This window comes from Parasteatoda tepidariorum, chromosome 10 (genome assembly GCF_982258835.1).
Source record: "Parasteatoda tepidariorum strain Cologne lab strain chromosome 10, Ptep-v5.0, whole genome shotgun sequence".
Lineage (NCBI taxonomy): Eukaryota > Metazoa > Arthropoda > Arachnida > Araneae > Theridiidae > Parasteatoda > Parasteatoda tepidariorum.
The window spans coordinates 41,839,505-41,865,550 of NC_141764.1; the positions used below are offsets into that span (position 1 = coordinate 41,839,505).

The window sequence follows — 26,046 nt, forward strand, 5'->3', positions numbered from 1 at the left end:
TTATAAAGGATTGAAATGACGCATATAGAAACAAATGACGTCCAATGCATCATGGGAAAGCGAATCTCTTCTCTAACATGGATGGAGACGAAAGTATTGTATTTACTTTACCATCTTTCATCCTAATGAAACAATGAAGATCATTAATTTTCTCTGTTTGCACACTGAAATCGATAATTAAACAATAGAGTGAAGAGAGCAAGGCAGGAAATGAAATCAGGAAAAAAAATAATCTCCTCTTCTGGTGAATTTTACACTGAATAGAGAGAGACAATGAAACTCGTTATTCGTATAATCTCTTGCAAAGAACTCTAATGTTTATTCTATTTTTGAATAGGTGTTAGTGAATATCGCAGTCTGTAAATTTCTTGAAATAAACTCGTTTCCTGGAAAATTGTTTACACTAATTATTTATGTTTATTTTGTCTGTGATCATTCTTGGTCATTGTTAATAATAGTTTGATCATCATGGTTATTCTTATATTTTCTAAACAGGTAATTAACAAAAATATCCGGGCAGCGCTTATAAACTATGCAAGAAAGGACTGTTCATTATTCCTTAGAAATACGGAACTGAATTTTTATTTTTTCATAATGTTCGCAATCGGTAAAGTCAGTTAATTTTGGAAAGAATTTCATGCTATGTTTATTTAAGAAAAATAAAATTAATTTCGACAAGCCTACTCTATCTTAATTAACTGACTTTAGATATTTTTATGTTATCATGCGTATTCAATTTACGTCATATTTAATTTGAAATTAAGTTCGCTATCGAATTCATAATGTTTAATATATATAATATTTTATTTAAATATCATGATTCACAAGATTCAAAGTCTTGAAATAAAATTTAGATACAATACAATTCATACTGAGTTTAAAATAAAATATTCTAAGAAACTTTTCATTTTTAAATAATGTTTAATTAGTTTTTTTGAGAAGAATTTCGAAATTGTATAAAAAATTACCGTTAAAAAATAATTTTTTATTAAATTCCCATTTGATAAAAATTAATGATTAATTACTTTAATCATTGTGATCAATTTAATAATCATTTAGTCCATAAGGAAACATTTGTAGCGATAAAGAATATAAATATGATACAAAATTTAGCGAAATAATTTTCCGATTCATTCGTATTGAAATAATTATTTGTTAAAACATATTTTTTTTCACTGAATATTTTTTAAAATACAAATAATTCATTAAATGTTTAAGGAAAAACGTCTAACGACAAAAAATTTAATTGCGATTTAGAAGCAATGCTTTAAAATTTAGAAAATGATCCAAGTCATTTTCTTTGTTAGACCCCTTTTCACTTATAATCATTAAAAATATGTACAGTGTTTTTCAAACTGCATTTTGTAATTAGAACCGTTATAAATTCTCTAAAAAGATATACTGTTGTTATTTAACATCACTTTAGTTTTAAACATCACTTACTTTTACTCGTTTTTAACACAAATTTACTCGTTTTTAACACAAATTTACTTTTTAATCGTTATCGCCACTTTAAAACGTATGATTTATTATACAAATCACTTGAACCTTTAACTGGACAAAGAAAATTTTAATGACGGAATTATTGTAAGTTTGAAGTTATAAATAAATGACTCGTTAGTGAAACTAGCAAAAAGGTAGTCGAAAATATAATGACTAAAAACATTATAAAACATTATTAGAAAAGAAACATTAACATTATCACTTACATTTAATTATCTTTATTTATTTATTTATTCTTTGTGCAATTCGAGTAAAGTTTTAACGCGCAAAAAAACATGTCTGCTTAACTTCACACGTTAATGTAAAATTTCAAGTACTTTTTTCCAACGAGATTTTATTTCAAATCAAAGAAATTTTATTTGAAATTAAATCCAATCGAAAGAGTTTTATAACTGTAATTTTTACCGAAGCGCTTTGGTAATAATTTTGGTTAGATTAACAATAAAATATAGTTTATTATTAAGTTATAAAATTTGGTAAATTGGGTTAAATTCAGTAGTTTCATCGTGATACTGAAGAGCAAAAAAATTATTTACTCAGTTAAAATACTTTGTATTTTTTACTAAATGTGGTACAAAACTGCCATAATGCAGTAAAATTTACCGTGTTTCTGACTCTATGTGAAAGTATGGTATTTTTTCAAAGGTAGTTTTCTAAAACAGAGATGGCTTCATATTAAGAGATAAAATTTGGTAAATTTAGCAATTGTATCATAATAGTAAAGAGCGTAGCATAAAAATATATTATTCGGTAAAATTTACTTTTCAGTATTGCAATTTTTACTAAATATGGTAATAAGAACTATAGTTTTTACAGACCAATTTTTTTTGTAAAATCATTGCCCTTCATTTATTTACTATTAATTAATAAATATACTAAAAAATTAACAAATGACAGGTTTAAGTACCGTATATTTCGGTTTATTAACCAGAATATTTTGCCAGATATGTCATCACCGAACAGTGCGGTTATTGCACCAGTACTTGTGTTTCTTTGTGCATAATGTCTAAATGTGTAATGATTTTTTTTCTCTTAGTGGCGACACTTATGGCCACTATTCCCCTTTTATTTTAACTGAATATTTTAAGTGATCTATAAAAAGGAGACCCTGAAAACTACATGGCATTGAAAATCGAAAAAATCTAAATCTATATTACATTTAACAGTTTATAAATAACTCTGCTTGCAATTTAAAATGATATTATCTATTTATTAAACAAATGTAGTTGTTTCAAATAGTGTCACTATTTTTATTCATTAAATTATTAATTACACATTTAAATTCATATTTCGCTGAAATCTTTATCTTTTCACAAATCTTCCACTGCTGCAGCCAATTTCAATGCTTTTAATTCCTTCCAATCATATCAAATGCAATCCTATTTATCACATTATCATTAATAATATAGAATTTCGAACTAATATCTTTTCAATTTGTAAAATTTAAAAAAATTCCCCAGTTCTGAAGGTGAATCTTATCTATGCACTGATGCCTACCATAAAAAACCGGTACTTTGGATGCATCATCTGTAAAATCCATTTTATCCTAAAATCCCTTTTTACCATTGACGAAATATATCTTAATTTGAACAGTAATAGTTATTTAATTAGATTGATAAAAGGATTTTACGGTAATTATTACTGTAAAAACTATGCTATACCAGATTTTTCGTTCCGTAATATGTTCTGTATTTCATTTCCTGGTAAAAAATACCTCCCATCTGGAGTGTCGGTACTTTTTACTGTAATTTGATCCGGAATTTTTTTATCTATTTCTTTCGGAATGACATCGGCTTTTCAAAAATGGCATTCTCTTCTTTCCAGAAATGGTTTATAAAGTTATTACATAAAAGTTTCTAAGAATCAGAATTCTATAAAACACTTAATTTTTTTTCGAAATATATTTTATGAAATCAAAGACCACCATGAGTTGCTCAGAAAATTTGATCTAAGTTCTTCAGATAATTCTAATTTTTTTTATCTCCAGAATAGTAATATTTTTTTCTGTCATCAAATAGAGAATTCCGATATTTTCTGACATTCATTTAGAAGGTTTTAAATATTTTTTGCTTTAAACTTATGAAGCTGTGAATTCAATTCGTAAATACCCTAATAAATATTAATTTAGATAAATTTAACTTATTTTCCAATTCAATTGTATATTTAAATAATGCATTTAACTTTATTAAACTTGATAGTTAAAATAGTCGAATAAATTTTTAAAACATGGTATTTCTTACAAACTCTTCAATGCTCAAACAAAACTTTATGCCATTAGACAAAGAATATAATGTGTGTTTTGGAATGTTCAATGAAAAGAATGAATAAAAAAAGCTAACATAAGTCAGATATAATTTTACTACCAGGACTAAATGATTCATACTTAGAGTAATAATACGGTAGAAACTGTAAAAAGCATAAATTTGAAACAATTTATACTCAAAAAGAAAGTTAGTTTTAAAGAGAGCAATTTCTAGAGCAGTTAGTTCTAGAGAGCAATTTTTTTATTTCAGTGCAGTTCCTCTTTCTAAACCACAGTCTAGAAAAATTTATTGAAAGCTCAAACAATATTTAAAGTTAACTTTCATAGGAAGAGCATTGTGTTTTACAATTGTAAAGCAAAATGCCAAGAATTTCCCTTGAGGTTCCAATACAATTCAGGTTAGGTTTATTTATTTTTAGTAATTTCTCACGTTTTTCCTTATGTTATGCTTTTCTATAATTTACTCCATATAGATATTAAAAATGTCATTTTAGTGGTTTTTATTAAACATCAAGTTTAATAAAAACCACTAAAATGACATTTTTAATATCTATATTTCTCTTTTCAATTTCGTTCTAATATATTTCTTAAACTACGCAGAAGAAACTACAGCGTATAATTACCTCATGTGCAAATTAATAAAAAAAAATTGCAATTTCATGAATTTGCACTGTATCAATTTTTATGGCACCAATTTGTAATGTATCAATTCGTATTTCATCAATTTGTATTGTATTGATTTGTGTTGTAACGATTTGTATTGTATTTGTATTATTATCAGAATATTTATTCCTAATTACCATTTTTATTGAGAAAACGAATCACTGAATGCTTTAACATACTTAGATATAGGTAGACGAATCCTAAGATTTTATGCTTTTTTTATTTCATATATCTTATTAAATTTAAGATTTCCCAAAATTGCCTAAAGAAAACAATTACTTTTGCATTCCTTCTTACATCCAAAATGAATATTATTACAAATGTATACCTATGTTTTAAATTCTTGTTTTTTTATATGCGCTAAGATTTTTAACTTTATTATAAATAAAATAACTGTGAAAGCATAATATACGAAATATAATTTTGTATAACGCAGAATATCACGCAAAGTTAAATGATGTTTCGCAAGGTAGTAATTAAATAAAAAAAAGGTTGAGGATTGATAAATCAACTTATAAATACATGACAATAATGCTTTGAGCCGATGATTTATTCCTTTCAAAGAATGAAATAAATTAAATACTTTAAAAAGCGAATCCATACAGTTATCACCTTGTGATCATATGGGGTCTAATTTTGTTTCAAAATATTTAACTTCCTTCAAAGTAAACTTTTAAAAAATTAACTTCTTGTGTCCATTTCCTTCACTTCATAATTATTATTTTCAAGTTGAATGAAATACAAAATGAAAAATACTGAATAGTTGAAGGAAAATTTATAATGTTTTAATAATTTTCATTCGGAATATTTCAGCCTTTGTTTTTTGCTATTTGTTTAAAATCAAACAGCCATCTCTTAAAATTGAAACAATATTATATGTAGTCGTAACTGTACTTTCAACTGTACTCTCTATTAATTTACTCAACAAGCAATTTATATATAGCTTGATTAAAAGAAAATGCGTATAATTTCTATGCTATTTCCCAGTAACATTTAATGATGAAAGTGATGTCTTATGGCGCGTTCCTACTGCAATACAGCAGAGCGTTTAATATGTAAAATACCTAGGATTGATCCGAAAGTGGATGTGTGCAAAGTAATAATATTATACCGAATAATTTAAAGTTTATAATTAATAAGGTTGATATTTAATTATGTAATTTCATTGATTTTAGAAAATTAAAAATTATTTAAAAAGAATCATTATTTGCTCGTTTTACACAGATTTTAACATGCTCTAAATTATTATTATTACTGCAGAAATCCATAAAAATTGGCTCTAAGAATGATGCCCTCAGCACACGAAATTAGAAAACAAAATTAAAAATGGAAACAAAATGAAAACGAAAGTAAGTAAACAGTAGATAATATTAAGCCCTAAAGCTGCATTAAATATAATCACTAAAACATTTTTTTTATTTCCAATGAGCTGCATTATCGGTCTTGCCGATGAGCAGACCTAGTGCGTTCTCCAGAGGTGGTATCCACTCTTTCAGGACCACCACAATGGGTGAGATACCGTTGGTCATGTTAATTTGGACGTCTAGTTTCTGCCACACTAGATGGCAGCACCGAGACTCTATTTGGATGCTAAAGTGCACTAGGAATTTAATTTTGCCGGAAATGCCAAGAGCCAATAAGGCACTCCAGGGATCTTTTACATGCCGTATAATCATACGACATGGCCGCTGAGGATTTTCTGCATCCCGAAAATCCGGTGTCTGGGCCGGGGATCGAACCCGCAGACTTGGGCTCAGAAGGCCGAGAATCACTAAAACATAGCTCAATGAAGACAAAAAGGATAAAACATGAGAGAAAAACGAAGAGATAGTAAATTTTATTAAGTACGCATAAGCTGCAAGTATATAGAACTCAAAAAATAAGTTTTAGTGTTGAGAAAACATGGAAAATAATAAGATTAATTAAAAGAGAAAATGAAAAATTATAAAAATAAAATAATTATAAAAATAAAATAATTATAAAAATAAAATAATTATAAAAAAACATTGAATTTTTTTATGTATCTTATAAAAAACATTAAAATTCAAGAAAACAGAATAAAGAAAATAAGATATAACCTCTTTATCAGCTCACACGGTTATATTCACAAACAAGAGTGCTTTCTGATCTTTCTAAATCTAGCAACAATGTCACCGTTTTTAACAATACATTTCAAAATAGCTCAAACATATTTTCACTTCAAACTCCCCAGAATTACTTAATATCATTAATATATTTTAATAGGCAGCAGATTTGAACTCAGAAATTACATATTCTTCTATTAAAGACAAAATTATCTGTTTGAAAATATCGCTTCGCAGATTAATCTGTAGTAAGCAGCTTTCTACTTTCTAACATGAAGTAGAGCAGGTCAAGAGCTCGAGATTGCTGTTGTTTACATTTATATTGAAAACACCAAACACCATATATATATATATATATATATATATATATATATATATATATATATATATAATATAAATTTTTTATTTTTTAAAACTTTTTTTACATTTTCTGTAGCATATACATTTTTTTTGGTCTCAAAATAAATTTCTCAATCCTTCTACTTTATTTACTTTTCTTCAAAAAAACAACAAGAGTAAACATTTTATTCCAGCCGAAATACACAAAACCGTGTCGTTGCTTTAAATACTGCTTGTAGACTCAGCAAACTCTCAAATATTGATTTGCATCTAGAATATTATATCTCAAAGCTATAAAAACGAAGTTGGCGTGGAAAAAAAAACATTATAAGAAATGACAAGCTTGGCGGAAATGAGAGATCTCGAATCAGAAGTCTAACGGAGTCAGGTAATTGCTTCAACTTAGTAAACAACTTCAGAAGAGGAATTTCTTCCAGAATAATATAAAAAGCTTGTGCCCATCCAAAGGTCATTTAAAGACGGAATTACTTCCTCTCCGAGGAAACTTAGTTTTTTAATACCTGTTTGCTTTCGAATGTTAGAAAAGAGCGAGAAAAAGTTTTTTTCTTCTTTTTTGAGTGGAGGGAAAAAAATGTTTTAGTAATTTCGAATGTAAATTTGATCTGCGCCTTCTCCCGTCCGGCAAATAAGAAAACTGAAATTTTAGATTTCTTGAGTGTTTTTCTATGTATCTGATGAGGAATTTTTTTCCCTCCTTATTTCGTTTTTTTTTTCGATGCTGTTCACTTGAGTACCCGGTACACGTTTGTTTTTTCTGATGTTCCAAATTAGGGATTTCCATTAAGGGTGACTAACAAATAATCCGTGACAGAACTGACAGGCTTATTTGACAGAGAAATAATTGAAAGTGTAGTTTTTTTCCGTTTTACAAGCAGGAATAATATTTGATTAGAAAAAAGTTCAAAAGTTTAAGCAAGAAATAATATATATAAGAAAATTAGATAAAATTATTGTTAAAAAATTCTTTATAAGTTTAAAAATTTTTGAGTTATTTCGTTTTTTAAGGCCTTTTCATTTTCTTCTATGCTGTTAACTTAAGTACCCTGTACACTTTTCTTTTCTTCTGATTTTCAAAATTAGGGATTTCCATTAAGGGTGACTAACAAATAATCCGTGACAGAACTGACAGGCTTATTTGACAGAGAAATAATTGAAAGATGCTGTTAACTTAAATTCCCAGTACATACTTCTTTTTTTTTAATCAAAATTAGGGATTTCTATTAAATAATGCGTGACAGAACTAGCAAGCTTTTTTGACAGAAAAATATTTAAAACTATTTTTCCTTCTTTCAGCATTACAAACATAAATAGCATCTTACTGGAAAAAGATCGAAAGTTTAAGCAAGGAATAATATTTATAAAATGTGTAGATAAAATTATTGTTTAGAAAACATTTTTAACTTAGCTTGAAGAGGAGCGTTTTTTTTTCCTCTTTTTTTCGTTACTCTCAATTTTTCAATGTTTCCTTGAAAATCCAGCCCATTTGATACTCCTTCTTTTACGTTTTAATTTAGGGATTTCCATTAAGGGTAACTAACAAATAATCCGCAACAGAACTAACATGATTTTTTTGACAGATAAACAATTAAAAGTATTTTTTTCTTTTATCCGCATTACGAAAAGAAATAAAATCTTATTAGAAAAAGAACATAAATTGAAACAAGGAATAATATTTAGATAAAAGTATATGGGATTATTGTTTAGAAAACAATTTTAACTTTAACAATTTTAAAATTATTTCTTTTTTTCTCATGTTTTTTGTTTTTTCCAGTTCTGTTTACTTAAGTACCTAGTACACTTTTTTTTAGTTCCAAATTAAATGCATGCATTTAGAGTTACTAAATAATTAAAAGTTTCTGACAAGAAAATAATTAGAAATCTTTTTACTCTATCCAAGCAAAAATGATTTAAAGTCTTATTCGATGAAAAATCAAAATTTAATCAATAATGAAAAAAAAATTGACACTACTTTAAAAGTTTATTTGTTATTGAAATTATTTTCGTTATAATATTTAACTTTTTAATGCTTTTCAATTGAAAAAAAAACAGCTGACTTTTTTGTAAAAATTTAAATAATGTATTTCGCTATTAGGATGCCTAAAAAAATAATCTCTGATAGAAATATCAGATTTTTTCCTTTAGTAACACGAGCAAAACTAGTTTAAATCCTGAAGAGAAAAGGATTATTGTTGATATTTTTAACATGAAGTATTCTTTGAAAGAAAGAAACAAAAAGCTTACATTGCACAGTATGAAGCTATTAGCCGTTTAAAATTATATTTTTATTATTTCGTTTTAATTTGATTTTTGTTTTGAAACCCAGCAGACATTTCTGTTCAATTTAAAAACCAGACACATATATATTTTTCTGAAGTTTCTAAATTGCAAATTAGGGATTTCAAAACTCAGAATGAATCAAAAATAATCCGTGACAGAACTGAAATATTTTTTGGCTGAACCAAATATTTTTTTTTTCTTCTATGTTACTAACAGGGCTATAATAAAATCTTATAGGGAAAGAATCAAGAGTTCACGAAGTAATATTTATGAGAAAAAGGAACTAAATTTATAGTTGAGAAATAGTTTATAATTTTACAAAGAAAAAAGTAATTCATTTGATAGAAATACTATAAGTATTTTAAATACTTCATTTTTCATTGTTAAATTATTTTTCGAATGAAAAACAGTTATCTCTTTTTATTCTTCTTGTTCCAACATATGATAAATAGCCAAATAATATTTTTTTTCAAATAATCTGTGATTATACTTTTAATTATACTTTTTACTTAAATTTAGATCCGGGAGGTCACGAGAGTCTTGTGGCTTTTAGGTGACTTTATCGATCTCTGTTGTTAAGCGTTTTATAATGTTTTTAAATTATCAATAATTTTTCTAAAATATTGAATCTGAATATCTAATATTCGTTCTGGGTAAATGAAATAAGCAATCAATACATCTGTACTTAACAACACAGCGAAATTCTGCACAAAACTGCAGGAAATTCTAAAAGATGTATGTCAACACAGTTAATAAAGCAAAAATTACTTAATTTTTTTAAATTTATTATTATATTTTGTCATTTTTGTTGGCTTTAAAACATACGATTAATCAAAAAGAGGTTGTAGTAGTAAACCCCATCAAAACAAAAATAAAACATATTCAGCATCATTTCTGAAAACTTATCCTTTTAGATTGATAAAAAAAATCAAAACAACATTAAAATCAAGATTAAAATCTCTCACGATAACATTTGAAAAAATAACATTTTGAAAAATAATATTTTAAAAAATAACATTTTATAAAATAACTTATAACGATAATGCTAAGCTGAGTACTCGAAAGCAATGTAATTACGTAGTTAAAGCAATCGAACCCATTGAGCGCAAGTTATTCCTTTGGCATGGTCAAAAAATTGAGCTACGTATTACAGCATGAAACTGACATAGTTCCATCTCATATTTTAAAACTTAAAAAACAATGTTTTTTAATTGATTGATTTATATCAATTTCTTAATTATTCAGAGTGTCATTGTTCCGATTTCCTTCGTCATCCAAAAGTTTTTTTGTCAAATACAGTAATTTAACATTAAGCAACTTAAATATTGATTAACTTGAAGGTTATCCACAATATCAACTTTCTTCGATCAAAAGTTAACTCAAGATTGAATCGAGTTAGCATGTCTTATATACTGGTGGTATACTAGTAGATGTTTAAATATCGTAGTGGTAGTTGCGCTACAAACTATATTTGGATTCCAAAATCTATGTAAAAAAGTGTTATGCATGTTAAGACACAGTCACAGTCTAAAACACAGTCACAGTCTTAACATCTGATGCGTGCTTAACATATCTATCAGTTAAAACTTGCGAGTCCTCAGCGTGATATTATTTGTATTTGTAATTGAACTTAGCTTTCATGATTTAATTAAAATTTCTGATTATGAAAAACACAAAAAAAAGAACATTCCTCTCTTTTTATACAGTTTAGATAGTTGCTTATAATATTTATGCTATTTTGCTAGTTATTTTCAAGAATAGTCAAATAAAAGTTGTTTATATCATAATGCAACTTCCTTGCTAGATTGCAAACTTGAAGTCCACCCAGCCTCTGGTTTATGATTACCAAATTTTGCGTAAAGTAAAGGCGGTATAAGTTTAATGATGACCACATAGTCACAATCCTGGTATTGGTCTTGAAATTGTGGCATTTTTTGTCGTCTTCATGTTCCTTTCACGGACGGTACCAGATCTCTTAAAAAGCATCTTCTTGCATCTATTGTGTTATTTTATGAGCAGAGTTCATTATTTTTCTATGAATCTTTAACATGCCAATTGTTATTTCATAGACAATTCTGTTTATTTTACAGGCTAATACTATATTTGTTACAATGTGAAATTATAGGTGATTCGTAAATTAAGACTTAAGTATTTTTTTACGGACTTTGTCGGGAGTCTCTGCTACCAGCATTTGTCCGCAGTTGTACATGGATTTTTTACGGTGTATATCTAAAAGGATAATTCATGATAATGTATGAAATAATACATTTTCCACAACTATCTTTTTGCGACAAATTAATTCCATACTTTTTAATCTTCTATATAATCTTGTTAAAACCATATTCGATTTTTTTTAATGTATCGAAATTTATTTGCTCAAATTTGTCAGAAAAAATGCTTATCAGATTTGTCATAAAACAAAATAATATAGTAGTTAAAAATTTGAAGGAATGACTCACTGCGCATTTTAAACTATTTCTTGAAAATTGATAAGTAAATTCAGAGTCATTAATTTAAATGTACAAACTAACATTGACGTTAACTTAGAAGATTTCATTAAATTTTTTTTTAAAATGACTATACCATCTGCAAGATAATGTTTTAACAATAAAAATTGTTTAAAAAGTTAAATCAGTTCTTCTTTTAAATTTGGCTTCTTAAAACATGTTATTATCAGCATTTTTTACCAATGTAGAAAAATTATATCACATTAATTAAAAGCACTGATCCACTCTGTTTTCCATTAGACTTATCAGATGAAAAATTCGAAAGTTTGGTTCAAAAGGGGTGAATATCTTTTATATTTCTTCTTTTATTTTATCTTGATCTTTTTATTTTTTAATCCATTTTATACAAAGTGAAAATAAAATCGTTTGGAAAGTAAGAATTGAGGAAGAAAGCAAAATAATTAAAACTGCCATGATAAAGGTTGACAAAGAAACTTTCTTAGTTTTAAATTATTTGATTTGAAATAAACTCCTCAAAAGAAATATTGCTTTCTCATATTTTCAGAGAAAACTTTTATGTGTAAGGGCTAATTAAAGAATACACTTCCCCAGACATTTTTCCATTTAGCAATTTTGAAATTACAGGAACATAAGTAATTGAATGTTCAAAATAAAGCCGAAAAATATCAATCGTAAAAGTGACCAACGATTTAAAAAATGGATTAAAAAACGATGGAGATCGAAAAATTCGGTTTTCTGTAAATGCAGGAAAAGAAAAAAAAAATATTTTTTCTCACCAAGCCTAATTTAGCTACAAAACTCACAAAATTTAGGTACAAAGCTCATTAAATTAAACTACAAAATTCATTAACAGGTAATTTTAACTGAGAAATCTAAAAAATTATGTTTTCAAATTAATCATCATTTGCAGTGGCATGCAGTCAAAGAAGAATGCATGGTTTTATATGTTTCTCGAAACCGACGCCATCTATTGACATAACAAAGTGCAAAATTAGGATGTAAAAACATGGTTTCATAAGCAGCATGCAAAAGCCATTACATTTCTATCTTCTTTTTACTTAGATTGACCCGATTGTAAAAGTAATTTCTAACATTTCAGCATGCACGGAAGTAATATTTTGCGTATTAAATTATTGCCATTGAGCTCATTAAAATAATTTACTAGAATGATACGTAGTAAATTTTTCCCTATTCGTTTCGTTAATCATTGTCTCTCGTTGCTATCTCATAAAGAATGCCCCATTTAAGTAAATCATATGAATTTTAATGTTTGTTTTTATTTATTTTGCATATTTAAATACAAATATAATACTATGGAGAAAAATCTAATACTATGTGAAGCCTTTTAAATACAGTAAATATTTAGCGAATCCTTAACATTAGATTCGGAAACAGTTTTCCAAGGGCTAATATTTAAAAGATATATAATTTATTCATAAAAGTATCAATACAAACTGCAGTAATAGGAGTAAGGGCATATTTTTTATTTGACTTGTCATCATTGATTATAACTTAAGAACTGAAAAATATCTAGATTCTGAAAGAAATAACATTTTTGAAACTCAAATAACTGAATTGTATCTTTATAAAAAGAGGCTTGAAATATTGAGATAAAGTAAAAAAAAAATATTAAATTTTTTATAATTCAATAAATAGTGCTCTTTCCTATTATGACCTGTTCAGGATCACACGAAGAAATAATTCATAATAGAAAAGCACCAATAGCGGCGTATGACGCTATATCCACTATATTTTTATACTGATGATGTGCCGTAACTCCCCTAGGTTGTCGCAACATTTATGCGATCCCCTATTATATATATAACGTTTTTAAACTTGTATATTTCGAAAAAATAGATTTAAAAAAAATGTCATTTGAAAAAAAAAACACTGTATATTGGAAAGTGATCTTGAAGTGTTAGAAAAAATCACGTGCAGCATAAAAAATAAATTCTAGTGTTATTCTAGTGTAAATTAAAATCATTGAAACAGCAAATTATGAACTAATGTTGTTATTTAAAATTATAAAAATTTAATAAAATTATCCATTTCACAAAGTATATATTTAAATTCTTATATAACAACCTATATTAAACACGTTACATTTCCATATTTTTTTAACAACTTTCAAGATTCAAAAGGACTAATGTGCTAAAATTCTGTGACAAATTACAGTTACTTGTACAGTATGAGTTGTTTTCCGTTTATAAATCAGCTTAAATTTCGGTTGAAATTCTTTCCAAACTTCGAAATACTTAAAATTATCCGCATCGAAAAGTCTAATTTTTTGAATTAGTTACGCTATACAGCTATTTAAACGTAAGTTTTAAATAAAAAAATTTAATTATTTAGTTTTCTTCACCTAACATAAATTATTATTATTTTAAATACTAACTAAATTTAGCATAATACGGTTTTTTAAGAATAATTTGTCCGTAACTATGTTAATACACAATTTTTCTTATCTCAATAGTCAACAAATTGTCTTCATTCATTATTAAAAGATTTTCCTATTTACATCTTTACTTTTCTATCCACAAAATGCATGAGGAAAGTGACTCAAGCAATGAAGTTTTCACAAAAACTGACTAAACGCAGTAATACTTTTCGAATATTTGTGCATGTTCTGACAGTTTGTTCACATATGAATGAACATTACAAAATTGTAATTGAGAAAGTTGAAAGTAGCTTCACCGTTGCCAGAAAAATATTTACGAACTAGTACGGAAATCAAAGAATGTAATTAGAGATTTGGTGACTGGAATGTTTGGTTGCATGGCAACAGAAGTCTGCTGACAAGACTCTCTTTTACGTACTTCAACTGAAGTAATTTAGAAAATGAAGGGGATCAGAGGAGTGATGGAAAGGAATGCAGCTGCGTAATACTTCTAAATGAAACACGAACCAATCTCTGTAACTAAAAATGAAGTTCTTGATTGTTTGTAAAAGATTCACTGAAATATACGAAGTGAAATGCATTTTAATTTATATGCAAAAAATGTCGATTTTTAAGAAATTACGTAATTGTTCATATTTTTTCCCTCGCACTTGTATCTGACTAATTCTTAGAAATATTTTCAATTTTAAAGTGTCTTTTCGTAATAAATTTTGTCCTAAACGTTAACAATGCATTAAAATAAAACCCAAAATGCAAAAAGAGTATATGACAAAGCGAAACGACTTAGAGGCAGATGTCTTATTCGAATTTGTTTTTAATAAATTCACTTTTAATCATTTAATTCACTGTGTTCAAGTTGTTTCCAAATGACGCATATTTCTTCAATATTTAATAATTATGAAAATTTAGCTTAATATTTTCATGCTATTTCATTCCAAATAAGACATTCTGCAAATAATGTGAGAATGACGTACTATAAAACCCTAAATGTGTAAAACAAATATTTTGAGTTTAAATGAATTTAAAACAAGTCAGTTATTTTTATTTAAATTTACCGAGAGTACTTAGCAATATTATTCTTCAGAATAAGTAAGTCGTAATGGCTAGTAAATAAATATTTAGAAATTCTAGGATAATTGACAATTTCATGACTGATCTGATTCGTATAATTATTTTTCTTTTGTAGTAAGGTAATGAGCAATAATTTGCTGCCTTGTTTGCCCCAATTTTGTTTTTAGAATTAAATTATTTTTTAACAATTAATCTTTACTCGTTAGTTTAACTTCAAATGTCATACTCTTTTGCAAAATAAAACATTGCAAGCTTAGAGATTATGGTAGTCTTAAATTAACCAACTGGATTTGATTATTCTGTGTTACGTTCTTTAGATAGGGAAGTTAGGACTTCTTGTGATTCAATAAAACATCATAATTTTTAACTTAAAAAAAAGTATGTATTGTTTTTATTTTTCGAAAAAAAATTTGTAGGCTTAATGAAATCTATAAGCTAAATCTATCTAGCTAAAATGTAAAATCTCAATTTGAACAGTATAGTCAGCAATGGGCGTAATGATTGTTCAATGGGCAGGATTGTTTTAGACAGAATATTCCGTAATGACATTCCTTTGAATACAATTTTACAATCCTTATGTAAAGGGCATACATACTAGAGCTACAGATGACTAGTTTAACGAGAAAAAGAAAGCATCAGAGTTGAAAGGGGATTTATAGAAACACATCATTGTTTAACGTCCCGCATTGGACTGATCGTAAAGACACGGTTCCCTGTAGAACACCGAAGTCAAGCTGTGGTCAGTGAGTGGGAGGGTGACCGCTTTGATCAGCCTGCATAGGGACTGAGTGTGCGCGGTATCAGTGCTCGATTTCGCTCGTAGGTCATTGGGCTACCGAATCAGGGGAGCCATCCCCTCTTCATGGGTTCAAAATAGCGATGGCATGTCTTCGGATCATCCTCGGAGGTATTTCCCAGACAGTCGCAACAAACCATTGTGCAGCTCTAGTGTGACGTAAATAAAGTGCCTACTCTACCTACCTATAATCATTGTTTCACAGAACAACCAAACTGACCATGATGTTTTTCATTTCGTCTTCCTCAGTAGCAATTGAATAGTTTCAGTGTGTGATTTGGTTCTTTCTTTGCAGTTTGTAACTTCTAATATGTTTCTATGTTTTTTTTTCACACTTCCAAATCTCAATAAAGACGTTGATCGGAAAACACCCACTTTATAAAGCAGCAATAGATTAAATGTATTCCACAAACTTAGTTTCCATTATTTGCTCATCTCATTTCCAAAATTTATTTTAAAGTTATTCTGGTAAACCGAAACAAACACCTATAATTTTAAACTGAAACCAAGTATGTTCTGTCACTTTTTAAAACTATATTTATGAACAGTTGAAATTTATTATTCTCGCAAACTACTACCTTTCCATGCCAAGAAATAGATTTTTCTCAGTCATCAATAATAACTTTTATGTCTGGGTGGAATTCTGAAACATTTGCCAATAATACAGTCGCCAAGTCGCCTAGAGAATTCATACATTTCACAAAGACAGTGAGAGTAAATTCTCATAAAAGCTGCCACAAATCCTGATCTTATTACCACTTCCAAAAAGGCGGATATTATTTGATAAAATATATCTGACAATAGAAATGGCGAGAGTGTCGTCAAATTCGAGGTTTAACTCCAACAAATCACTCGTCAGTGTTACGAAATACAGGAGACGCTCTCGTTTATGGAATAGCATAGGAAATCGCACGGAGCTCTTCCCTGAGGGAAAAGTCGCTTTCCGTCAAAGCAACTGTGTTAGTATATGAAACTCTTATTATCGATGCAACATGAAACTCAAGAGAGTGTATGAAATGGGGAAAAGAGACAGATATTATACAACATTGTAGCGATTCAAATGTAGAGGGAATAATTTTCTGATTGATAAGAAATGAAAACTCTATCAAATCTAATTTACATAAGTTTAACACATATTGAAATTAGACGTATCGAGATCTTTTCTTTAGACTTCATCAATCCACACATAATAGGTATTTTTAGAGGTAATAATTTTCTGATTGATGAGAAATGAAAACTCTATCAAATCTAATTTACATAAGTTTAACACATATTGAAATTAGATGTATCGAGATCTTATCTTTAGACTTCATCAATCCACACATAATAGGTATTTATAGTTAAAATATTGAACAGTTGGTAAAAATTAATTTCGCATAAATAATCGCTATTTAAAACCCATTTTCAATTCTCAAGTTTTCAAATGCTTACTAACTAACTACTCAATTATTTAAGATTATTTTCAAAAACACCTTCTTATAATAGCATTAGTGTGGGAATATAGGCAGTGCTATCGAGAGAAAGCTACTGGTGGAAATATAACTTTTTGTGGGCTTTCAAGGTGAATCAGAAGAATAAAGTTAAATTTATTGAATGAATGATTGTCAATATCACGTCTTGAACAATCAATTTATATAGGGTTATTCATAATTCCCTCCGCCTGTAAACGCCATTTTCCTTTACTACAACTGGCTTCAGTAGTACATGTTGCTGCCATCTACCGGCAACTGCTTAAATTAAAACCTGAATATTTTCGGAATAATTTCATATGTTCTTTTTTGCCATATTCGTCTTCCTTTTTTTACTATAACGCTTCGAAACCCCGAAAGGAATTATGAATAACCCTGTCTATCACCCATTCATGGCTAGGCACTTAGCCTTCTATTTTCTTTCATTGCTCTACACAATGCCCATTAAATTTGATCCTGGTCAGACGCAGTGATGGCGCCACCTTGCAACCAACTCGAGTACTTACACACACGGCAAACTTAACGTGAATCTTGCTGCGAAAGACGCTGAATGTTTTAACAGCAACTAGGATTGAACTCACATACCCCCAACTCTCCACAATCAGCAATATGAGAGATGCCTTAACCTTGAACACTAGTATTTTTGGTTCCAGTGAAGCAACGAATATTCGCGACTGTGTTTAGTTTTTGTTCTATAATTTATCTATCAATTAAAAAGTGATGAAACTATAGAATATTGTTTGATATAATAAACTGATCTATGGCGAAATATAGATTATAAACATTAACCTTTTCAAAACTCATATAACTCTTTTTTTAACGCTTAAAAATATCAATATTCTTTCTGATATTGACTTCTACCGCTTCCTTTTTTCCTCCCCAATGATTTTTTTAGGTTTATGCAATTTAGCTACATGTCACTTAATTTAGCTACAATTACCTACATTCCATACTTCTGCTTCTTGACCTTGGGGTGCAGGAGCAAATGTTTCGGTTAGGTGGTCAGCCGAGCGTGAAACCCCCAGTGTTTAGTTCCCAAGCTTGCTTGGTACTCATTTATCGACCCACTGAAGGGATGAAAGGCTGAGTCAACTTTGTCCTGCCCGAGGATCGACATAGGACCTGTGGCGTGGTAGCGCGAAGCGCTACCACACTTTCGCTTATAACTGTGCAAAATACCGCTAAAATTTTCTTACATCAAAACACTAAAACTACTTTTTTTAAAAAAAAATAAGAAAAGCTTTGCTTCAGATAAAAAAAAGTACAAAATTATCTGATTGAATCTCGTCAAATAGATCACAACTAGTTGTTTAGCTGACCACAACTGCGAAAAGAAAAAAAAAACTACCGCAAACCGTTGGATAGTGATGAAGACTGTGGTACCGGAATAATCAAGTCCTTATTAATTAATTAATCTATCAATTTGCGCAGTGTTTCTTACAAACAATTATAAAAAAAGCATCACAATCTCGACGAGATTATTTTTCGATATGCATTACTTTAATTTCATTTCAATTATCAATCACAGCGAGAAACAGGCGTCCACTTAATATTTTTGCCTTACCTTCTTTTTGAAAGAAGGTTTTTATAATTCCTAGAAGAAAATTGTTTAGTTAGTTAAAGGTTTTATTAATTTAGAATTTCATGTTCAGAAAATCTAAAAATTGATAGCAATTCGGATTTTTCTAATATACACTATCTGACCAAAAATAGCCGGACACCCTGTGGCATGGACTTAGAGCTTCCTAAGGCTACTATTAATATGACATTGGTTCCCCCTTTGCATCGATATCGATGAACGCCAGTCCACGTCTTGGAAGACTTTTCACCAGTTCTTGATAGTTGGCTATAGGAATTGACATCCAGGTTTCAATCACAGCTGAAGTGGGTGGCTGCCGTGATAAGGGTCGATTTGGCTGGCTACGTAATCTGCGTTCTAATACGTCCAAAAGGTGTGTGGGTTTTAGACCGAGGTTCTAAGAAGGCCGGTCATGTTTTTGAACACCCATTTTCGCAAACCATGTCTGTGCGAGCCTCCATGTGTAAATAGAGTAGTTATCCCGCTGGAAGAAAAATGGACATTTTTCGAAATATTTCCATAGAGTTGGGAGTGCAGAAATTTTCCAGAATGTCCATATACTTCTCAGAGTTCATGTTTGAAACAACAGGAACTAATGGACACAGGCTAAACCCCGATAAACACCCCACACCATTATGTTTTCACCACCATGACATCAGGGTGACCGGATACTTTTCGTCAGAGAGTATAATCCAAATTACGATTTAGAATGTTTTTTTTTCTTTCTTTAACATTTTTCTAACGTATTTTGAAATTTTTCCAAAGTTTTATTACTCCTCCAAATATAAAATAAATTTAATATTAGACATTGTTATATTAATTACATGGGATATAGTTGATAAACAAAATATTGTTGAAAAAGTGCAACTTGGGCATAAATTAGTTGTTCATGTAATAGCATTGATTTCAATCAGAAAGATCTTCATGATTGCTAGTCCTTGTCAATTTAATTACGCTTTAAATCAAATTTAATCACTTTATTTCTGGAAACTAAGTTTAATGATAATGGAATGAAAAATTAAGATAAATTTAAACTCACCGTGTTTGGCTTAATCTGAAAGCTGCATACTTTTCTGCCATTGCTATTGCTACATCGAAATCTTCGATTTCCCCTAAGTGAAAAAAAAAGTATTTTACACGTCTATCCATAATATACACATGCATGTAAATATGCACTCATATGCATAAATTAAGGATAATTCAGAATCACTTGGAATTTCTCTAAAGTTAAAATTTTACCTGTGGAACTATCCGACCCGTCTCGTCCGCCATCTGCAGCTACGGATACACAGTTACGATACAAACCATCCTCGCAGACCTGTCAGACGTGTTCCGCTCACGGCACCTTGCTGCCATCCGTGATTAGCTTGGAGTACGGATCATGCAATGTGAACGCAATAATGTTTTCCGACTAGTCCAGGTTCAGCTTGCAGTCTAATTCATGCCAAACTTTCATATACGCCAGATACGCGTTACCTCCAAGACAATATTACTTAACGACTTCGTTACGGTTTTGAACGATTGCTCGTTTCTGGGGATCCGACTGATCACTGATCCGACCCGTCTCGTCCGCCATCTGCAGCTACGGATACACAGTTACGATACAAACCATCCTCGCAGACCTGTCAGACGTGTTCCGCTCACGGCACCTTGCTGCCATCAGTGATTAGCTTGGAGTACATATCATGCAATGTGAACGCAATAATGTTTTCCGACTAGTCCAGGTTTAGCTTGCAGTCTAATTCATGCCAAACTTTCATATACGTCAGATACGCGTTACCTCTAAGACAATATTACTTAACGACTTCGTTACGGTTTTGAACGATTGCTCGTTTCTGGGGATCCGACTGATCACTGATCCGACCCGTCTCGTCCGCCATCTGCAGCTACGGATACACAGTTACGATACAAACCATCCTCGCAGACCTGTCAGACGTGTTCCGCTCACGGCACCTTGCTGCCATCAGTGATAAGCTTGGAGTACATATCATGCAATGTGAACGCAATAATGTTTTCCGACTAGTCCAGGTTTAGCTTGCAGTCTAATTCATGCCAAACTTTCATATACGTCAGATACGCGTTACCTCCAAGACAATATTACTTAACGACTTCGTTACGGTTTTGAACGATTGCTCGTTTCTGGGGATCCGACTGATCACTGATCCGACCCGTCTCGTCCGCCATCTGCAGCTACGGATACACAGTTACGATACAAACCATCCTCGCAGACCTGTCAGACGTGTTCCGCTCACGGCACCTTGCTGCCATCAGTGATTAGCTTGGAGTAAAGATCATGCAATGTGAACGCAATAATGTTTTCCGACTAGTCCAGGTTTAGCTTGCAGTCTAATTCATGCCAAACTTTCATATACGCCAGATACGCGTTACCTCCAAGACAATATTACTTAACGACTTCGTTACGGTTTTGAACGATTGCTCGTTTCTGGGGATGGATTATACTGAGCTCAAGAACATATCTGCATGTTCAAATCGGAATGAAGGGTGAATATATTGGGACCTCATTCTGAAACAAAAATATACTCTTGTTTAGGAGGGCTATGGGCGCAGAAATTGAGTTTTCGGATGACACAATCCGTTCTCTCCGAGCAATCACAATCTGATAGTATGGAATGGTCAGCATTCTCATCTGCCTTTAAGGAACCTTCTTAGGAATCCTTTGAGGATCTGCCTTAAGGATGTGTGGAACATACTTCACCGACGAGTTGCAGCCACTTAACCACTTCCTACATGTGTACCGGAGCATCAAAGAGCATTGATTGCTGAATGGAGCAATCTTCCTCAAGATCAGCTTGATACTCCGCCTGCCTAGGCATTGAACGTAGTGTATTTAGTTTCATGGGAGACGTTCAATGCATTAATTATCATAGCAACCGTGTTATATTAAGTTTTTATAAAAATATTTTTTTTTATAATTGCTCAAAGGAGTCGTAGTTTTTTATGAACAGTATTATATATACACGTCCTTTTTTGTTCTTTTTCTTTTGTTCAATATTAGATTCCACGAATTAATCACGTTTTTTTCCGAACCTTGATTTTACAAAGCTGCTATTATCCTTAATTTATGGACATCAGTGTACTACTCTGTATTATAAGTATTTTTCAAACTTTGGAAAATGGGTTATAAAATATTCCTTGACTAATGTTAATAATTAATTTTTGGATAATCGTGTGAGGCTCTTAAAATTTCTTTTTCAATTTAATTTGCATGCAATTTGGTTTTTTTATCAAAAAAACCTTTATAAAAATACGAATTTGTCCCAATATTTGAAACAAAAATGTGTTTACGTTCTGGTTTAAAATCTACATCATTGCTAAATATTCTTTAAAACCGACAAATTATCAGTGGGGGTAAAGTAAAACAATATACATTATCAGAATATGCACAGACTTGAAATAATATCTTCAATGCATTATTCTTCACATAAAAATTTTATTTTTTATTTAACAAAATAAGTTTTTTTCTGCAGACGATAACATTCTAAAGAATTATTAAGCTTTTTGAAATTTAATCACTTAAGAAGTTTAGTATGGTAAAGTTTTTTTACTATAAGAATAAAATTAAAGTTTCTCTAACATAAAGCAAAAGCACTTTGAATGTTACTACTTTTATGCAGTACATCTTTACATTTTAACCTCACTTTATCACATTATCAATGTCAAATCCTTTGACTTTAAATTTAATGATTATTACGAAATATTTTGTATTGTAAATGATAAAAAAAGTCGTGTGTAATTTTCGAAAATAAGCGGCAAAAGAAATGTTAAAGACTTATAGCAAGTTATTAGTGTTTGAAATAGCAGTTTCAAAAACGCTGGTTCAACGTTAAATTAAGTAAAGCAATGCAGTCAAAAATTTAATATGGTAAAACTTTCAAACGTTATTGACTGTTAGTATATTTTCTGGAATTTTTAAAACAGTATTTGAATGAGAAAGAGATAATCTTGCAATGTAAAACGTTATGTAAAAATTCCAATGTAAAACGTTATTTAAAAATTCCAATGTAAAAATGTATTTTCCTTACAAATCAAAGATCTGTAAATTACTATTAAATTACATAATAATTAAAAATTTATTTTAAGCAAATGGATTTTTTAAATTCATCACTTATGTTTTCCAATTCGTCAAAATAGATATAGAATTATTGTGATGTATGCAAAAAGTGAAATTAGCAGCAAGAATATCGAATGCTTTCTAAGAGAACTATGTGAACTATTTAAACCAAATTTTTGAGCAAAAAAAGTACGGTAAAAGTAATATGTAATGAAACTGTTTTTCTTTCATTACGTATTTAGTACGTATTGAAATACATTCATTACGTATTAAAATACATAATTAGAGTTGACTGCTTGGTACAGATTGTTAACTGAATTACGTAACTCTGTATTTTCTAAAAAAAAAACGAAATTTCTTAAAAGACAGAAACTTCTAAAACAGAAATGTTTAAACAACGTGTTTCTAAACTATAGCGAGATTTTTTCAAGAAGAAAGAAGAATAAAGCTTATCACCATTCATTTGACGTTATTTGGTAACAATGAATATTAAATTTAATTTCAAGTTATTATTTAGGGAAATAAAAGGATGATAGATATATGGACGACATTAGATGCATTCTTTTTAAGCATCGATAGTAATTTTTAATATAAAACAGTAGAATTGTAGAATTTTTTTTGAAAAGATCCTAACTTATCCGTAGTCGTATACGCTTGTCGAACACGTACAAAAATACGGATTAAAATTGTAAGAAGAGTACGACGCGTTTTTTGTATTGATATCATAAATAAATAGAAATGTCATCCTTAAAATCCTTTTTCATATAATATTGTATCCCTAAATCTATTTTGTTGTAATAGGGGAAATCTAGTGATTTTTAACTTGTTATAATTATAAAATTTTTATTTACTCTATGATTTCATATTACTACTATCTATCATCTACAGAGTTTAATTACTTAAAAGTCATAGTTTCCACGATGAAAGACCCAGGGTATCTGTTGTAAAAGTTCTTAATTTTCATGTGTGATAGCTAATTTTTGTAACTTTTATATTTTCTTTAGTTCAAAATCACTGAAAAAACTGAAATTAAAGGAAGGAAAAATACGAAAAGAAAAAATAATTATTAAAAATATGTTTCATGGAATTATTAAGCGTTAAATAGTAAATTTGGGCAATTTGGATTAAATATATGATTAAATATATTTGGATTAAATATATGATAAGCGGTGGATAAAACATTATATTTCTCACACCAAATATTTTGCAACGGAAACAAATATTTTGCTTAGCCATGAAAAATCCTGATTAGAAAAATATTTGGCTACCAATGCACATTTTCTATTCAAGAAATAGATAAAGAATAAAATGCGGCGATAAGAAAAGTTAAGGCCTTATATTTATTTTCCTTATTAATCATATACACAACTGTTGTTATGTATTAGATAAACTAGTACCTTGGAATGTATATTTTTACTTTTTTTGATATTTTTTAGTGTTTATGTATTGTCCTTATTTTGAGACGGTAGGAAAAAAATTGTACTTGATTTTCCTCGTGCTGGTGCATTATTATTATGTTTTATCTGAATGATATTTTTAAAAATTCATTTAAACATTTATCCTGGGATATTTAATTATTGAAATAATTTCTTGGTGTTCTTAAATATATTTATTTTATTTTATTTTCATGTATTTTTCTTTATTATTGAAAGAAGTATTCATTTTTCAACAAATTTATGCAAGATTTATCCAAAAAAATCTATAATAAATAATTTATTTATGCATAAAAAAAACTTTAAAGCAAGCTATACTATTGAAGATACAATTAGGAAAATATTTTGAAATTTAAAAATATTATAAATTTTTTTAATTTTTGGTTTTTCATTATTACTAGAAACGAGAAAGAAAATGTCTGTCTGAAAATATCTTTAAAAAATCTATATCTTATACAAAAAAATCTATAATAAATAATTTATTTATGCATAAAAAAAACTTTAAAGCAAGCTATACTATTGAAGATGCTGACAATTAGGAAAATATTTTGAAATTTTAAAATATTATAAATTTTTTTAATTTTCGGTTTTTCATTATTACTAGAAATGAGATAGAAAATGTCTGTCTGAAAATATCTTTAAAACAAATTTATGAAATGGTCTAAAAATGAAGCTTTTTATACAAGGCATCATTTTATACATATATCATGAAAATTTTGCACAATTTAACTTGATAATATGATCCGAAATACTTCCATGTAAATACGTAATATGGTATAAAACTCGAAATTCGTAATTTATATGGTGGTTTTTAAAAATTTATTTTTTCTGCAATTGAAAATGCATATCCTTGTCCCATACCATCTAAGAAATGTTGATGGTCATTATATGTTGAGTTAGAAAGTACAATTTGAAATACTTGGCTGGTATATTGTTCGTGACAATTATCTTAAAGATGTTAGATTTTCCATGATGTTAGATTTTCCAGCTTGACCAGTTACTGTAACACGCAGATGCAAAGAGCAATATGTTATTAGATATGTTGGTATTAAGCAGTTTTGTCAATGTGAACAAAACACAAATACCATGCCGTGAAAATTGTGGAAGAAAGGTCACTAGAAAGTGTAATAAATACAAAATTAGACTGCGCGAAAAAATTTTCAAGGACTTTCATACTAAATAACTACATTTTATTTATTTTCTAAAGAAACTAAATTCTTAATTTACGAAAAATTAATTTATTTTATGAAGTTTTAAAAGTATTACACATGCTTCAATCACATCTTTAAATAGCAGAAAACATGTATCCATTTTGTACCCAAAGAAACCTGCCCTGTTTTTTAGATATTTTTAAGTTCATAAGGCAATATTTACTATAATTAAGCAGAATATTAAAATTTAAAGAAAAAGCATAAAAAAATTTAGGCAACTAATAGTTGAAGTTTTCATTTGATCCACATTTTTAATAGAAGATACTATTTTACTGTAAATTTACTATTATTGTTTTTTAACTCAAATTTGTACTATTTTAATGTATTTATTCATAACAGCATTTCCAGTTGACGTAACATGTTTTTAATTCGATAGCGGACATTTTTTAAATATAGATT

The 26,046-nt window shown here is 29.0% G+C and overlaps 1 protein-coding gene across 11 annotated transcripts in view; it reads right to left on the reverse strand.

The window, feature by feature from the left end:
* LOC107441504 (cell adhesion molecule Dscam1) overlaps positions 1 to 26,046 on the reverse strand; it is a 434,487-nt gene that overhangs the window by 32,873 nt on the left and 375,568 nt on the right. For all 11 annotated transcript variants that reach the window (XR_015429993.1, XR_015429992.1, XR_015429995.1 and 8 more), the window contains one exon: positions 19,971 to 20,043. Coding sequence is in view for 7 of the 11 variants with exons in the window: in XM_087154077.1 (XP_087010203.1) it covers positions 19,971 to 20,043 (73 nt within the window). In the remaining 4 variants the exon portion in view is untranslated. The remainder of the gene's footprint in view (positions 1 to 19,970; positions 20,044 to 26,046) is intronic.